The 18,135-nt window shown below is 50.3% G+C and overlaps 1 protein-coding gene across 5 annotated transcripts in view; it reads left to right on the top strand.

Annotated features, from left to right (window-relative positions):
- The first annotated feature begins 8,489 nt into the window (after window positions 1-8,489).
- Pstpip1 (proline-serine-threonine phosphatase interacting protein 1) overlaps window positions 8,490-18,135 on the top strand; it is a 39,228-nt gene continuing 29,582 nt past the window's right edge. The window contains exon 1 of one of the 5 annotated variants that reach the window (XM_060374265.1): window positions 8,490-8,956. In XM_060374265.1, the coding sequence (XP_060230248.1) occupies window positions 8,921-8,956 (36 nt within the window). In that variant the 5' untranslated portion in view covers window positions 8,490-8,920. Of the gene's footprint in view, window positions 8,957-9,032; window positions 9,338-18,135 lie in introns of those variants that run through there. The other 4 variants (XM_021664097.2, XM_021664098.2, XM_060374256.1 and 1 more) reach the window with 4 other exon arrangements.

An 18,135-nucleotide genomic window follows, 5' to 3' on the forward strand; every position in this document is an offset into this window, starting at 1 on the left:
ATACATTTACATCTATTCACTGACATGGAGAAAGGACAGGTCATGTGATTGTCATGACAGGATGGCCCAGGCCTCAAGAAAAGGAAGGGCATTCACAAAGCACTGGAGACCTGGAGGCCAGAGGGTCCTTATTATTACTTATTTGCTCATGTACTTGTTCGGTCGGTTGGTGTTGGTGTTTTAAGACAGGATTTCTCTGTGTGGTCCTGACTGTCCTGGAACTCGCTCTGTAGATCAGGCTGGGCTCGAACTCTCAGAGATCTGCCTGCCTCTGCTGCCAAGCAGAGGGGCCTAAAGGTGCCGACACCACCCATGGCTTCCAAGACTCTTCCTCCAAGACACTCTTTAACCACAAAGGATAAAGAAACTGACAGATGTCACCTTTATTGGCTGATCAAAGTTAACACCCCCAAGCTGGGATGAGTTGACACAAGTGCCCCGATCTGATACACAGGAGGACAGTTTCCTGGATGTGGTATGACACCCCACACCCGCCAGCAGAGCCTATCACAAGTAAAAGACGACATTGAGTCAGGCTGAGAGATGGTCTACAAAAACTGACCTGCAACCTTCCAGAGCATCACAGTCATGAATGCCCAGGAAGCACGGGAGAGTTGGCTCACACTGGAAAAAAACAAAACAAAACAAAACAGAAGAAAGAGCATAGCTTTAAAGACTGTCATGCTGGTGGCAGAGAGCATGGCTGCAGGTTAGACAGACTCAGACTGCTGTGAGAGTTCTTTTCCTTCATCCTTCCTTCCTTCTCCTACCCCTCCTCTGTCTCTCTGTCTCTCCTTTTTATTTCTTTCTTTTTCTCCCTTTTTTTTCTGGGATTGAACCTGGGCCCTCTACATACTAGTTAAGTGTTCTAACTCTATAATCCAAGCTTGATTGTATAAGAAAATGTTGTATAAGAAAATGTTCTTACTTTATGAATTGAATACTTGAAGAGTTAAAGGATGAATAGGTACTGTGTATTTAACTTACCAAACAATATAGCATGCTAATATGGTCAATTAAAAACAAACAGTGATAAAGCAGTAGGAGAAAATAAAACACTTAATAATTCTGGGTAGAGAGAAAAGGACTTTTAGTATTCTTTTCTCTAGGTTTAAAATTATATTTTATGTAATTAAAATTAAAATTCCAGGGGGCTCTGAAGTCCTCTTCTGGCCTTTGCAGGCACTACATGCACACAGAGCACAGACGGGCATACACACACACACACACACACACACACACACACAAGTCTAAATAAAAATAAGCCAAAAATCTTAAAATTATTCAAAAGTAAAAGTCTGCAAAGGGAACATGGAAAAATAAACCTCTTATAAGAACCCTGAAAAGATGCTTGGAGGGCAGGCTTTGGAAGGGACTGGGGAGTCAGAGACCAGTGTTTTGGAAAGGTGTGCTATTCTGGACCTGACAAAAGTTATTTCTGGTCTGGGGTAAGGCTGTTTCAGGTGTCTGCTGTTTGGAAGTCACAGGAATTAAGCTTTTCCAGCCTGTGTGAATGGGGCCGGTGATATTGATATTACCATGTCTAAGGCACAGTCATAACTGTGGGCTGCCCCCTACTGGGAAGGGGCCTAGGTTGGTGGTGGCAAACTCTGGTATGGACACATTATACACTTTTGGCCTACGTTTTAGGAAAACCCTGACAAATACATGATTGGATCATCTTATTTCCCACACAAGAAGACTGAGTCTTGGGCTGGAGTTCTTTGGTTGAGTCTAGGGCTGGTTCCCCTCCTAAGCCATGGCCCTGTGGGCATGCCTGGGTCTTCCCACTCTGTCCTGGGCACATGTTCTTCCCTTTGCCTGCCCCTATTTGATTCTTAGCTTATTGATCCTATGACTCAGTCAAGACTGAATCAAGACAACAATTGGCTTGAATTAAGCTTTGCCTTACTGTGAACTGACTATTTTCCTTTTAAAAAATATTTTTATTAATTAATTCAACTTACATCTCAGTTATAGGTCCCTCACTCCTTTTCTCCAAGTCCCACCCTCTCCCTTATTCCTTAAACTAGGGGAACCCCCCTTACCCAGACACCCCAACTCTTCTATTCACATGAGGACCGAGTTTGTCATGTAGTGCCTGTGGCCTGGTAGGGAAGTCCCATCAGGGGGAAGTGATCAGAAAGCAGGCAACATGGTCTGTGTCAGAGATATTCCCCACTCCCCTAACTAGTGGGCCCACATGAAGCCTAAGGTGTTTATCGATCTTATCTTCTTGGGGTCTGTGCATTGTAGTATGTTATATGACTAAAATCTACTTATAAGTGAGTACATACCATGTGTGTCTTCCTGGGTCTGGGTTACCTCACTCAGGATGATCTTTTCTAGTTCCATCCATTTGCCTGCAGATTTCATGATTTCCTTGTTTTTAATGGCTTAGTAGTATTCCACTGTGTGAATGTACCACGGTTGCTTTATCCATTCTTAGGTTGAGGGGCATCTGGGTTGTTCGCAGTTTCTGCTTATTACGAATAGAGCTGCTATGACCATGGTTGAGCAAGTGTCCTTGTATGGTGGTGGTAGCAGCCAGTTATGCTTTCCTTCCCTGTCGATCAGATCAGATCAGCTCAGCTCAGCTGTTGGTCTCAACATTGGACCTCAGTTCCGCCATTTGTGAAATGAGGCAGATGTAAAGAAAGAGGCTGGAGTTCTGACCCAAGGCTAAACATCTGAAACCTAGCATCAGTGGTTCGAGGCTGGGGCATGGTCTCCTGATATGCCACCATTTGAGACCCTCAGGTGGTCTCTGCCCTCCTAGTAGAGAGCTGGGCCCTGGAGAGTCCTGGGACTCACATTCCTCACTCCTGACAGACAGCCCTCCGCAGCTGCAAGTGAGCGGATGGGAAGGCTCAGAAGGGCCGGAAGCCTTAGCTGTGCTGAAACCCGGTGCTGACATCACAGTCTGAGGATCAAGGCTCACAACTTCAGTCTCATTGAAGACCCTGGGGCAGAGTCTCCACCTAAGACTTCCATCCCCTCACCGCAGCCCTTGGCCTCTTCACTTGCTTCTCAGCTGGGGACTCCCTGACTCCTCGTTTTGCCCCTGCCTAGGCCCTGGCTCCTTGACACCAGCTCATGATGGGGATGAAAGGCTGCATTTGATGCAGTGACTCCAACAGGCTGACTGACCTCTCTAACGCTTCTGTGTTCTTCTCTGTGAAGAAGCTTGACAGAGGCCTCACAGAGTATGTGACATGCTTAGCTCGGGGCAGTGAGAGTTCTGCAGGCTGTTCCTGCTGAACTTACATCTCGCTTGGTCTCCTTAGTCATGTCCCTGCCCTCAGTCTGGCTTACTCTTCAACAGATTTGCTCTGTCCCTAAGCATTCAAGCATCATTTCTCTTGTCCACGTCCCCGGGTGGGAAGGCTCCATTCATTTCACTGGGTACACTGCAGTGAGTCTTCTTTCATGCTGGGGCAGGGCAGAGGGTACCCCAGAACATAGAACATGGGCCTTGGGCCACCTAGAAGGTCAGGCATCTCCCCTCCCCAGGAGCAGTGGACTACGTTGGTTAGATGCTGGGTCATCCTAGGTCAGCCATAGGCAGCACTCACATTCCAAGGACCAAACAGCCTGCCAGGAGTGCCCTGCTGGCCACAGCCTACTGGCATTTGAGGATGCTCCACCAGAACAGAGGTTCCTCTCCCTCCAAGAGATGCATTATCAAAGCAGCATATAAGCACTAAAGAAGATGAAATGAATGCCATTACCAAGCGAAACTAAGATCAAGGCCCTCTCCTTGCTCCCTGGATGTCACTATGGAGTTTTCAGAGTCTCCTTTTCTCCAGTCTCCTCCCCTTTTCAAGGTTCCAAGCTCTCGCTTCAGACCCTCCCTCTAGCCTGGCATTAGCCCCACCAGTGAGGGTTGTTTCCATGGTGATAGCCCTTCCTCCAGCCCCTGAGAAGTCCTCTGAATTCCTTCACACTGACGTAAGTCAACATCAGTCCTGCCTGATTTTGTCTATCCAGTCCATCTCTTGGCTTTCCGGAGGAGGTGACAATTGAAGAGAGGCAGTTATGTGGGCCAAAGTCAAGGCAAAGATGGGGCTAAAAGAACCTCCCAATCAAAGGAGGGAAAAGAGATCTAAAATAAAAAGAGAATGAAGCACGATAACACAATAAAAGAAAGTCCAGTGTGAGGACAGTTTTGGAAAGTAGGCTGAGGTTAGGCCAGTCAGGGTCCATAGGCTTTAACTACAATGACCATTGACCTGAGAACAAGATCCATCAACACAGAAAAATAACAGCTAGAAGGTAGCCAGATTTGAGCCTGAAGGCATCATATCACCCTGCTCTGTGGAGAGCAGCCGGCCATGAGCAGCAATAGCGTCACGTGTGCACAGACACAGCTACACAGAGCCCTGGCGCTCAGAAATGAGCCTGACCAGGCTCTGATGCTCTCACGTTGATGTCTTGAAATTCCAAATAACGTATATTATTGCCGGGCATGGTGATACATGCTTTTAATCCTACACTTGGAAGGCAGAGGTGGGTGGATCTTTGTGAGTTCAAGGCCAGCTTGGTCTCCAGAGTGAGTTTCAGGACAGCCAGGACTGTTATAGAGAGAAACCCTGTCTTGAATTTATCTATCTAGCTATCTGTCTGTCTGTCTGTCTGTCTATACATACATACATATATAACATAGATGTTTTAGGTGAGTTAATCATGTATATATGTATGTATGTGTGGAGTGGGGCTATAAAAGTGTGGGCAGATGCCACAGAACACATGTACAGGTCAAAGGATGATGTATGGTAAAAGATTCTCTCCTACCATTGGGGCCTGGGGATTGAGCTCAGGTTATCTGGCTTGGTGGCACACATCTGTATCAGCTGAGCCATTTTGCTGATCTTTGTGTGATTTTTCAGGAGCAGTCTGGTGTGACGGTGATGCTTCGTGTGTGGTGGCCTCCCACTGCTTCCCTTGGGCTGGTCCTCTGCCCCTCTCTCCCTGCTCCTGCCTAGGCCTGGTCTGCCTGCAGCAGAGATCCAGCTGCAGCTTTCTGGAGAGTCAGGAGAGTTTCAGGAGAGTTAGGAGTATACCCAATGGCATCTCAGGATGGGGCACTGCCGGTGTCCCTGACCCAGATTGACAAGTGAGGTATTTGGCAGATATACTTCTGTTCCATGTACTTAGTGCATTGTAGCCTGTTTGCAACACCCTTGGTGAGTGCCTGTCTGTCAGGGACTGGGAATCAGATCATGAAGATGCCTGGCTCAACTTCCCTATCCCCAGTAGAACACAGGCCAATCTGGTACCTGGCAGAAAAAAAAAAAAAAAAACAGAACTTGATAGATTTCAGTGCCTGTTCCACAGATATCCATACCCAAGGGAGTGCAACTTAAAATAGTAAGTTAAAACTCCGTAGGTGTTAAGCATCCCCAAACGTCTGCATTGGCTTTGCTGTTGTTGCTTGCATAGCTTAAAAGGACAGACAAAGCAGCTTCAAGAGCTGAGTTTTGCCTGTTGGCTGGCTGTGACAACCAGTGCTGTAACGACTGACTTGCAACTTATTTTCAGTCCTTGGGCCTATGACCTCTTGCATTCTTCAAACATGTATGTTCAAAATGTTATGTCAAACAGTCTGGGCTGGCTTGGGTGGGGTTCTCCCTCTCAGTGTGGCCTGGGGAGCAGCTGCCTAAACCTCAAGGCAAATTATGTTTTGAAGCCCTAGAAACAGTCATTAAGAAGCTGTGATTTTCAGGCCCAGGTGCCCCTCCCTAAGGACTGGGTTGGTGTGGGCGATGGCTGGTGGGGGAGGTGATCTTAATACCATCCTCTGAAGGCTTCTCGCACATCTCTGTCCTGTTTTTTTCCTCTGTCTCTATATCCCACAGCTTCACTCACCCTCCCTGGAGCGCCATCCAGGCCTTAGTGTTTCTGAAAACCCCCTCTCTGCTCACTTCCCACCTCCCTGTCACAGCTCGGTCTTCTGCTTCCGCCCCATAAGGAGGGATCTTTCTGGAAGTTTTCTTACAGTCTGTAATTCCCTCAGGGGAGAAACCAGCTCTGCTGCCCTCCTGGTGGACTTGTCCCGGCTGGGCCTCATAGGAGATGGTAGGCAGCATTCTTGTGGCTCTCAGCTGAGAAGGTCTCATGGTCACTGAGAGCTGTTAGCCTCTCTAACAGCTCCAAGGGGTCTGTTCTCATGGCGCTGATGCTGAAGGGAGCCATACTAAGCATACTCTTAGCCAGGGAGCCAGCAGGGGGGAATCTCCCGTGAGGCTGAGGGGCAGGACTTTGGAGAAGACAGCCTGGCTTCCCCTTTCCTCCTTGGATGTGATGCATCTGGAGGTGTAGACTGGGGGTGACACAGCTGGTGAGGAGGAAGGCCATCAATGGAAGAGTTAAGAACAAGCCAGAGTCTCAGAGCAGCTTGAGGCGTGCTGCTTCCCGACCCCGGGGTAGCTGGCAGCAACGCCTCCCTGTCACACACTCTTATTCCTACTGTGTACGGTGAAGAGCCTTCCCAGCTGACATGCGTGACAGTGAACACAGCCGCGTGCTGAGCCCAGCTGCCTCCTCCAGCTCAGGCTGTCCGCCTCTCACCCGGCAGAGGTGTGGGATAGAACTGCGTGTGGTGACAGTGACCACAGAGGCCTAGGGCGTTTGTGTTATAGACCTGGCACCTCACCAGCCCTCTGCTTCTTCACCCTTTGAATTTGAGGGCGTCAAGGTGATCACTGGATTTCTCGTCTTAAGGATGCGTGTGGGACAGAGCAGGACTGACGGACTTAATGGTGCCCCTGGCGCTTAGCTGGCTGTTCTGGCTGCCCAGGCCTAGACGCTGTAAAAGGTAAAGGGCGAAGGAAAGCCTTGTACATGGAAGGTCAGAGGGGTGGATTTGCCCCAGCAATGAAGACCAAGCGAGGCAGTCCAGAGAGAGTGCTGGGATGCCAGGCATGTTGGCACACACCATCTGTCATCCCACTACTCAGCAGGTAGGGGCAGGAGGGCCAGGAATTCAAGGCCAGTCAGATCCCCAGGAGCCCCTGTCTCAGAAAAACAAGACAGAGAAAGGGGGTGTGCAAGAGCAAAGTGTGTATGTAGAGGGGCAAGTGTGCCTCTAGAGAGGGGGGCAGACTGACCCAGCACACTGGACAGAGAGAGAGTGAAAAAGGAACCTGGGGAGACCAGGAGGAGCCATTTTCTTTTCCTGCCAGTTAAAACAAGACTCCCGGGAATGGAGGGCTCTGGACTGCTTTCCAAACTCTAGGTCTCGCCCTGTTTTACAGACGGGGACACTGAGCTGGGGAATCTGCCGGCCTTGCACAGATTCGAAGGTCGAAGGTCAAGGTGACTACACCATGAGCTGTCTGCACCTGCAAGTAACAGAACCCCTGGGTGCTGCGGGGCTAGAGCTGCTTTTCCGGGGCTGAAGGGATGGCTCACTGGTTACGGGTGACTGGTGTTCTGAAGGCTCAGAGTCCGATCCCCAGCATGTGAATCAGGCAGCTAAGCTAATGTCTGTAACTCCAGCTCCAGCGGCTCTGGCGGCCTCTGCAGGCCTCTGCACACACAGCTACACATACACATATACACACAAATAAAAATTAGAAACTAAAAATTGAAAAAGATGCTTGCAAGTCCCAGGATTCTAGAGAGAAGGGCTTCCAGCACCATGCCCGTTCTGTTTCTTCTTGGGGGTTGTTTAGGGAAGCCTGGGTGTAGCTCTCTCTAAGCCCTGGCATGTGTAACCCACTCCTGGGAGCTCAGCTGCCTGACCTACCCAGTTGCTCCTAAGGTGAGCCTTGGTGAGGGTAGTGATTAGCTGATTAGAGGACAACCCTGACTCATCCTTTTCACCTGCCCGCCCTGGGCTCGGGGCTCCCAGAAGCCTTTTCTTCGGGGCGGGCAAACCCTGTCTGGGGATACTGTTCCCCAGGACCTGCCCTACAAAGAGAAATTCCAGAAGCTTCTTGATGCGAAATGCCTTCCCTAAAACTGGAGGTGGCGGACAGGCAGGCTGAGGCTCTGATTTAGAAGATCAATCAGGGTCCTTCGGGGACTGAAGGGGAAAGTTCAGATTAAAGGAAAGCCTGGGTCTCCAGACGCCTCTCGTCTTAGATTTGCACAGGGACCAGGAGCCATGCCACATCAGGCTGACCTCCCTGAGCTGGTTACCTGCTCACTCCCAGTCTGTGCTCTCATAGCTCTAGGACCTCAGCTGTGTCTGCCCCAAGCTGCGAGCAACTTGAGGGTGGGGCCTAGGCTAGGGCGTGAACAGCTAGGGTTAGAAAGAATGGTAGATGTCCTTGACCAGGGTGAGGTCCCAAGAGCCTAACCTCCTGGTGCCCGGGGCAGGTAGGCAGCAGCCTCAGGATTCCTGACTTGATGGTTCTAAGGCTAAACTGGGCCAGGACGTGAGCGGGCGGCAGCGTGGCAGGTGTCAGGCGGGGCTGTGCAGGAAAGATGCAGCAGCTCCACTTCCTGTGGGTTAGAGCCCCGCGCCTGCCCTGGGGGAGGTTGCACAAACCCTTCCTGTGCAGGCCCTCAGGCTGCCTGCCTGTCTGCCGGGCCTGTGCACATCCTGCCTCTCTCCCAGCCTGCCACCTGGGCTGTCTGCCCTGGGCCTCGGCCTGCGTCCTCCTCCGTCACTGGGTCTGGGAGAGCCTAGGCTGGACATCGTGGCCCACCCTTGCCTCGCTGGGCAGGGTTCCTTCCTCATTTCGCTGCTGATTCTAGCCCCAAACAAAACAGGTTGAGCTTTTCTCCCCTCCCTCCGGCAGTTGTCTCTGGCTTGTGGCTGCCTTCTGAGCGGTGCAGACGGCGCCGGCTGGGAGTGGGAGGGAGGGCCTGGGCCAGCGTGCTAGGACTGGGACGTGCTCCTGGCTCCCGTCCCGTGTTCAGCCCGGCTAGAGACAGGAGTGCTAGCATTTGACACAACAGCCGCCTGAGGATGATGGCCCAGCTGCAGTTCCGAGATGCCTTCTGGGTGAGTGGAGTCGACTGGGGGCAGTGAGCTTGTGGAACAGGTCCAGCCCGCAGGAGTCACCTGGGAGGCTGGCATAGGGGTGCAGCCCCATAAAGGAAGCTCTCTCATAAAAAAAAAAAAAAAAAAAAAAAAAACCTGCCCTGACTTTGGTCTTAATCATCACGGAGGTGGCCTGGGCCACAGTCTCTACTGACATGAAAAGCTAGAGGGGCCCTGGCTGAGATAATGATTTCTCTACAGACATCACCCCCACAGCCGCCAGAGAAACGGCCTCTGTGCTCACAGGCTCATTCTCCTTCGGGACATGCAGCCCAGCAGCAGCGCTTGCCAGGACAGCCTGTTGGAGGATCTGAGCATACGGGGAATGATGACAAGGGAGAGGTCAGCAGCCCCCACACCAGGCCAACTTTTCTTTGGTCTGGGACCCAGCTTTGTGCGGGCCAGGCAGGTCACAGTTTCTCTCTGGGCCTTAGTTTCTATGTCTATATAATGGAGATAAGTACAAATATTTGGCACCTGAAGGTGGCCCAGTGCAGCCCAGCCCCGATGCCCGGCCAGTGTTACTTCTCTGTCACCCAACCTCTGATCCCTGCTCACCTCTGGTTCCTGAAAGGAGGCAGCTGGGCTGTGAATCTCCCTGCTTGCCGTTCCGAATTCAGCGCAGGTGTAAATCAAATCCCATGAAATGAGGGAACCTGGCCAGCCCGTGGCAATAAAGGGGCTTGGCCCGGGCTGCAGCGTGCCTGGTCCTCTTGTTTTTCCACTTTTCCTTCAGTTTTCCCTCTATTCCTCCGCCCCTGACTGTCCCAGCACGGCTCTTGGAATCAAGCTGAGACCTTTCAGTTAAAGCTGGAATGCTTTCTCCTGAGGGTGACTCCCCAACACCACGGGGCCTCTCAAGACCTCCAAGTGGCTCTGCCTCAGCCGGGGCTCTTTCCTGGAGCTGCCGCTGGAGGATGAGGGTTGGTAAGCCACCCTTCCTTCCTTTCCGGCCAGCTTTGCTTGGGGCCTGTGCAAAGTGTAGTGTAGGTGGCCTTCCTCCCTTAAAAAACGGACTTTACAAAGGGCCTTGCCTGGAGAGGACACCTTGTACCTGTCTGGGCCTCAGTTTCTCCATCTTTACACAGAGAGTGTAGGCCCTATCCAGAGTTGTCAATGAAGGCAGCTGGCTTGCCCATCTCGTTCACCAAGGATGCCCATTGCTCAAGCTGACAGCCAGAATCCAGCTGCTGCTCTGACTTGGAGCCCTGCAGCCCAGGAGAGCCGGAGACCCTGACCGTTTTATCCCTTGTAATTCTGTCCCAACCCCAAACTCCTGGGCTCACCTTCCCCAGATGAAAGCTGAGGCAAACAGCAGACCCGGTGGCAGGGTCCAGGCAGAAGGGTGCACGTAGAACATCGGGGTGTGGCAGCAGTGGTGGGAGCAGCAGCACCCAGCTCACCCAGGCTGCTTCCTGGGTGGGGTCCCTCCCATACCTTGTACTTGCCTCACGTCTGGGCTGCTGCAGACCTCGAGACTTCAGCCACCTTCTCCTAGGCCTGGCTTAGGAGATGCTTCCTAGGAAGGCAGAGCAGGGACAGGGAGGAAAGTGGATAGCGGGAACCTTTCTGCCCCGGAACCCTGTGGCCTGACACTCTGAAAAATAGTCTTAGGCTTAGAAAAATGCCACATGCCTGAAATCTCAGCTCAGGGGCAAGAGACAAGAGGGTCAAAGTCAGTGCAAAGCAAGCTCTGGTCTGTGTGGTAAGAACCTGTCTCAAGTGAGAAAGAGAAACCAAGGCAGTGGGCGAGAAGGGAACAAAAGTGAGGGAGAAGGATAAAAGAAAAAGCTAGCCAGTCTTTTTTCAGTGTACTTGTATTTAGTTTTGCTTTATGTGTCTGGGTACTTTGCCTGCGTGTTCTTGCGTCTGTACACCATGTGTGTGCCGTGCCTGTGTAAGCCAGAGGAAGGCGGCACTCTGTACTTACAGTGGTGAGCCACCTTATGGGGGTAGGAATCAAACCCAAGTCCTCCGGAAGAGCGAGCTAATGCTCTTAACCATCAAACCACCTCTCTAGCCCCCAAAGCTAGTTTTTAAGTAGTGAGGGAAGCCTCTGAGCGGGAGGGAGCATATGAAGTCTCAGCACAGGTCATTTTTCAGGCAGCTCTGTCTGTCCTGAACACAGGTAGGAACCAGACATATTTCTAATACCAGTTCGTAATAAGGAGGGAAGCAAAGGCTTCCTAGGAATTAAAGACGTTAACTAAGAGCTATCATCAGAGTTCAAATACTTTACTTACAGAAGGCGTGCGTGCGTGCATGCCATAAGAGTGTAGGTCAGAGAATGGCCTCTGGTGGGAGTCTCCCTTTGGCCCGTTTGAGACAGGGTCTCCTGTTTGCTGCTGGGTGCACCTGGCTGTCTAGCTGGACCTTGAGCTTCCAGGAATTCTCCCATCTCTCCAACCTTGCTTTAGGCGCCCTGGGACTGTAGACCTGCGCTGCACCTGATCTTATGTGGGTTCTGGAATGCAAACTTGAGTCTCTATGCTTACATGCAGAGTACTTTGCCTACCCCAAGCTTTTAAAAGGCTCCACAGTGTTGATTTACCCCCAGTTTGAACAAGCAGTCTAGAGGACAATCCTCCTGGCCAAACCGCCACCGTCCTTCTGAGCTTAGCTGGGCCTGTTGGCTGGAGAACATCTCTGCCGCGCTTGATGCTCTTGGTTCCCTCTTGGACAGAAGGACCGAGAGAGGAATGACCGCTGCTGCTCACGCCCAGTTGTCTGCAGTGTTACCCTAAGTTCACGTGGCCTGACCTTGGGTTCTGGGGGAAGGGCTAGAGCATCCTCACAGGGAAGGACTCTGGAGAGGCTCCATCTGAGAAGCCGTGAGGGAAGTGATCATCCCTGCTGGGTGCAGACCTTCTGTGGGCTGTTTCAAGGTCATCCGCGTTCCCTCCCACGACCCCTCACCCATTGCCCGTTGGTTCCCCACTATGGGCTTCAGTGGCGTTGGGTGCATTAGTTTGTCCCGTGGGAGGAGAGGGAATTCCCTCCATCTAGGGAAGGAACTTTAGCAAGGAGTGCGTCCGTGGGGCCCTGTAGATACAGCGTGTAGAGGTCTGTCTGGGCCTTGATTCATGGTCAGTGATAGAAAAAGGTTGGTAGACCTGAGCTAGTAGTTGCTTTCTCACCTGGTAGCAAAGGAAAGAGAAATGATAGAAAACAGATATGATAGGCTGGGCACAATGGTCCCACACCTGTAATCTAGTGTTTGAGAGGTGGAGGCAAAAGAATAGCACGTTTAGGATACCCTAGGCTACAAGGGGAGCTGTAGACCACCAGATACACGGCGAAGCCCTGTCTCGAGTCTCCCCTCCCAGAAAAAGTAGATACAGTGGCTTAGAAGTAGAGGGACATTTAGCAGCAGAATAGAAGTAGCCTGTCTGTCATTAGCCCTGCATTGCAATCCGTCCACACAGCCACATCGTACTGAAGGCCTGCTTCTGGCTGTGCAGAGCATTCGGAGGCTAGCTGCTGCGGGAGGAAGTGTGGGTAGCTGGCCACAGGGAGGGAAGGGATAGTTTGATCTCTGTTAAAATACACATGATAACATCATTATCGACTATGACATTGTAGATCTGCAGGTAATCTGTGGCTAAGACTCAGACAGGACCTGTCAGGTAAGACCAGGTTGGGGCTGAGAATACCAGGCTTCCCCCACTGAGAGGGCTTTGTTCTTGATAGAACCTGCTCAACCCTGGGCTACAAGCTGTAAGCTAGCCCAGGCCACCACAGCCCCAGATGCCAGAGGCCATGAATGTCCCATGATCCACTTGTCTTTCTGAACTCATTTTCCCTTGGTTTCATTTTCTAAGTCCTATGTAAGTGTGTGTGTGTCTCAAAATTACATTTTAATTAATTTATAGGAGGGCACACTCACCATGGCATGCCAATGTAGGTCAAAGTTCATCTTGCAGGAGTCTTTTCTCTTCCTTCCACCATGGGGGTCCTGGGGATCAAACTCAGGTCCTCAGGCTCCGCAGTAAGCACCCTTACCCACTGAACCATTTTCCCAGCCCCCACAGATAGTTTTCTGTGGAATTCTGCCCTAGATCTAAAACATACCTTTGAGTTTTATTCCCACATCTAGCTGATAAGACTGTCTTGCCTTCAAGGATGTTACGGCTCAGCTGGAGATCTTGAGGGCCCCAAACGATTGGGCTAGGCAAGGCCTGTTCTCAAACAGCAGTATCCAAGTGGTGCCTCCCAGCCTGGTCTCTCTGCTTAGTGCTACTTGTGTAGCCAATAGCACAGAAATTCTTAAGTATTTTTTTTAAGATTTATTTTTATTTATTATTTATACAGTGTTCTGCCTGCATGTATGTCTAAACACCAAAGAGGACACCAGATATCATTACAGCTGGTGATAAGCCACCATGTGGTTGCTGGGAATTGAACTCAGGACCTTTGGAAGAGCAGCCAGTGCTCTTAACCTCTGAGCCATCTCTCCAACCCTCTTAGGTATTGCTTTCAAAGGGAAAATCTACTTATGAGCCAGATTTCCAGAAGATTAATCTGATCCCTTTGGAGATAGTTGAAAGGAAAAAAAAGTGCTAAAAGAGGTTCCCCATATGATGTCGTGTGCCCTCACTTGTTTGGGAGCAAAGGGAGATGGCAGAGCTTTTCCCTCGAGCACACAGTCATGTCTCATCCTTCAAGGCTGGGCCTGTCCCTTCCCTGTGTGTCCCCTTAGCTACTGGTGCCTCTTCCCCTTCCTAGTCCCGAGACTCTGAGTTTCCACATTTAAGCTGAGAAAGCTGGTGGGGGGGTAAGGGTGATTAGCATCTCCTGAAGTTATTTGTCCTCTGTCTAGGGCCTGTCTACCGTGGTGCCAAGATAGTGCATCATTTGCCATGGTGTTGAAAGTCTGTCCTGGGTTATTAAAATATGAGTATGTCTTCTTTAAGAAAAAAAAATCAATTAGCATAAGACCCAAGAAGAAAAGTGGAAAATTCAAGAAAAAAAACTAGGGAAGAGTACCTTTACATCATACCAAATAAACAGTAACATTTTGCTACTTACGATTAGTTTACATAGGTACAAGCATACGAGGTGCAGAATTTTGTATTCTCTCATTTTATGTTTCTACTATTTAAATTTTCATTTTAAATAATGGTAAAATGCAAATATCATAAAATGTATCAATTGGATACTTGCCTCTCTGATGTATTCAGTTGAAGAATTTGTTCTTGAATATTTGTAAAAAACCACTAGGATGAAAACTTGAGACATGGGCTACTTAACAGGAAATTGTTCTAACAGTCACAGTAAAGGGAACTGAAAAGCATTATTTCCAAATCCACTGTGCTGCAGAGTTGACCAAATATGAATCAAACACATCACAATTCGTTCATCTCAGAGTCTGGCATTTTCTTCATGATAATGTACTTGGGAGGCTGAGGCAGGAGGATTGTGAGATTGACTACTATGGACTACGTAAGGAGTCTGAGTCTAGCCTGTACTACATAGCGAGACCTGTCACAAAACAGCAACAACGAGAGGACGTGAAAAGCAAAAGGTCCAATCATGAAAGCTAATCTGAGCATGCAGGAGCCAATGGGACTGCAGGGAATGGTGAAACCCGGCTCAGCTATGTATGTACGGTGAAGCTGGGCCTCATGGTTTTCAACAGACTTACCACCAGCTGGCTGATAGGTGGTAGCCAGGATGCCAAAAGGCCGCATTTCCACCTAGGGATTTGACCAGCAGGGCAGGGATAAAGTCTTCAGGCGATGCCATCTATTCCTCAGCTTCGCTCCCCATCCCCCAGGTCCTGGCTCCGCGCGTACGCGTACCCGTGCCCTGCCCTTTCCCATTTTACCCATCTTTACGTTGTACAGCTCGGTTGCGCTGAGACTGTTCACTTGTAGGGTGACCCTCGGCCTTCTAGCACAAACCCGTGGACACGACTGAACCTTTGTCATCTTCAGCGGCACCATGTTTGGTGGCAAGACCGCTCTCCAGCTTAGGGTTTAGTCGACACGGTGTGATTGGCTGATCCAGTCCCAGAGTCCGTGGTTATTCCAGCCAGTGATACCAGGGATTGGCCTTTGGACATAAAGACTTTCACTTGGGGATTATCTTGGGGGTAGATGTCTGAAAGAAGCCTCTGCTTTGAAGAGGGGGTCAGTTCCTCAGTGTTGGCGTGAGCAGCTGTTCTAGACCTCTTCAAGGCTGCTGGCTAGGTACGAGCCTTCTCACGGTGGCAGGGGAGAGCCGAGCGACTTTGAAAGGTATGGGCCTGTGGGGGACGAACCGGAGCCAACAAACCTTTGAGGGGGGGCTTGCAGCAGGGCAGGGCGCCATTCCTGTAGGGTCAAGGGGCCAGTGGCTACATGTGGGCCAGTGGCTGGGAAGCAACGGGGGCGAAGAGGCAGTGCAGGAGGTGAAGCAGCAGGCTCTGGTGTGCAGCCTTGGCTGCCGTTAGCCACCTTCCACATCTGCTGTGCCTGTTGGCAAGAAAGGGGTCGGACTGCAGGATGTGTGGTGAGTTGATTATCAGCAAACTCCAGCATAAGCCTGTCCTCACAGACTCTCTGGAAGGCTACACAGGGGTGAGTGAAAGTGGTTAGCTGCTGGGAGCAGATTAAAAATGACTAGGTGGCTGTGAGCATTTCCCTACTATGTGTCTATTACTGAGTTCCGAACTATGTCAATTTAACACTCAGTGAATCAAACAAATCAACGCGGACAAGAGGACGTTTGTTTCAAGTTCCATGAAGATTTTTCTTAGTCTCAGCTGCTCAGGTCACCCCCAGAGGAAGCCAGCACAGCATCTCTGTGCCAGCACCAGGATGGCCACCCCATGTGTGTGCCCAGCTATACCCTGCGAGGAGATAGTCAGACTTCTTGGAAGTTCCAAGGCACAAGCAGCTCAATGCCCTCTGCCCTCTGCTCTTGGATTCTAAGAACCTCTTGGTTATATAATCTGTGTGGGATTACCTGCCCGCCCCCACCTGGCTTAACACGGGTTTCTGTGGGGTCAGGAGGTGTGGCCTGTCTGCCTTTTCTCATTCTAATGGAGTAGGGGGTGACTTTACTCTGCAAGTAAATATAGATTGCATACATCATTAAAAGAGAGAGAGAGAGAGACAGAGAGAAACAACCTAAAACAAAACCAGTGATTCCCGGTTTCAAACCCAGGAGGTATTTTAGGCAAAGTTTGTGGTCTGATCGCGTCAACCTCTTCCACAGGCTGTGCATGAGGACAGCCAGAGACTAAGAGCTTGGCACCGCGGTGCCCAGTCAACTGGCCAGCTGTCTGCAGGTGTTAGGAGATGCAAAGATTTGTGGCTGGGCTGGCTCTGCTTTTTTATTGTTTTTTTGGTTTGGTTTGGTTTGGTTTTTTAGACAGGGTTTCTCTGTGTAGCCCTGGCTGTCTTGGGCTTACTCTGTAGACCAGGCTGGCCTCAAACTCCCAGTGCTGGGATGAAAGGTGTACACTACCACCTAGCAGACCTGCCTGGTTCTGCTTTTGTAATACCTGCCTATGATCCCTGGAGGGTATACGAGCTACAGCATCCATTCTGCAGAAAATGTGAGGAGATTCTCCATGACCCACTTTGCCCTTTAGGCAAAAACGCAAACATTTCCGTGGCTCTTCTGGCATCTGCATAGAACTAGAGCGGCCCCAGGGAGGCTTAGGGGAGTTGGGGAGCATGGTGCTTGCTTGGTGGGGAGCACTTGGGAGCTAGGAGGAGGACAGAGCAGAGGTGTGGAAAGGGGGCGGGGCATGGTGGATATTGTGCAAGGCAGCTGGAGGAAGGGCAGCCCAGGCTAGGTTGTGTAAAGCTTCTGTCCCCAGGGTGGCAGAAACGCTTCCTCTTCTGAGCCTTTCCTCTGGTGGCAGGGGCCGAAGGCTACAGCTGGACTACCCTCCCACCTCATCCAAGCTGGGTGACACCGCAGAGGGAAGGAAATCAGTGGGAAAGCCGAAAATGTCCTGACTGAGCTGCCTGCATGGCCCAGGGCTACCGTCTGTGACGGCTGTGGAGGCCACGCCCTCGCAGGCTGTTCTTTCTGTCTTCTAGATGTCCAAGGAAACAGACAGGCTTTCTTGATGCCTTGCCTGGTGTCACCCTCACTTTCTGGATGAGCTTGGGGACAGTAATTTCCCTTTCCGAGCCCCACTTTGCTTATCTATTTTGGAGCTATGAGTCACCATCGCCTACAAACTGGCTCAGAAGAAGGGAGACTCCAGGCCGTGGTAGGAGACCATCACTGGTTCACCAGAGAGAGCTGGGGCAGGATGGGTCTCACGAAAGACCTTTAACGGGATATGTGTCTCTTGAACATAAATCTTTCCAGCATGCCTCTTTGGTTTTAAGTCACAAGGTGACCCGTGTCATCTCCCTCAATTACACTAATGGTCCTATGAAATTTCTGTTCTTCTTTCTTTATTTAATAATTATTTTTCAGTCAGGCATGGTACAGGAGTAGTGGGTGGCACATAGCTGTAATCCAAGCACTGGGAAGGCTGGGATAGGAGAATCCTGAGTTCAAGACCAGCCTGGACAATGTAGCAAGATTCTGTCTCAAAAAATTAAAAAAAAAAATGTTAACAGATCCATAACAATTGAGTTGAGATGGTTCCATTGGTAAGGAAGGCACTGTGTGAACATGAGAACCTGCGTTCAAATCCCCAGCACCCGTGTAAAAGCCAGACGGCATCCATGTATAACCCCAGTGCTGGGAAGGTGCGGACAGGTGGACCCCTGAAGCTGGTGGGTCAGTCAGCCTAACTGAATGGATAAGCTCCAGGGTGAGTGAGTGACCCTGTCCCAAAAAAGAAATAAAAATAAGGTGAAGAACAACTGAAGAAGGACCCTAACGTTGACCTCTGGCCTCCACTGACAGGAACATGTGCACACATAGTGAACAAGCACATACATACGGCACGCACACACACACTCTCACAAACACACAGTCATGCATGCACACACATAAGAACTACATATATTAATGGGGCATCATGAAATGGTTTGATAACATAGATTGTATAATCATACCCACTTCCTTAAACTCTATCATCCCTTCATTGTGAAAACTTCCAAAATCATTATTCTCAGCTTTTTGGAACAAGTGTATAGCATTGTTCAGTGTGTGGTGCTCCTGCTCCAGCTTTGAACAGAAGA

The sequence above is a fragment of the Meriones unguiculatus genome, chromosome 1 (genome assembly GCF_030254825.1).
Source record: "Meriones unguiculatus strain TT.TT164.6M chromosome 1, Bangor_MerUng_6.1, whole genome shotgun sequence".
NCBI lineage: Eukaryota > Metazoa > Chordata > Mammalia > Rodentia > Muridae > Meriones > Meriones unguiculatus.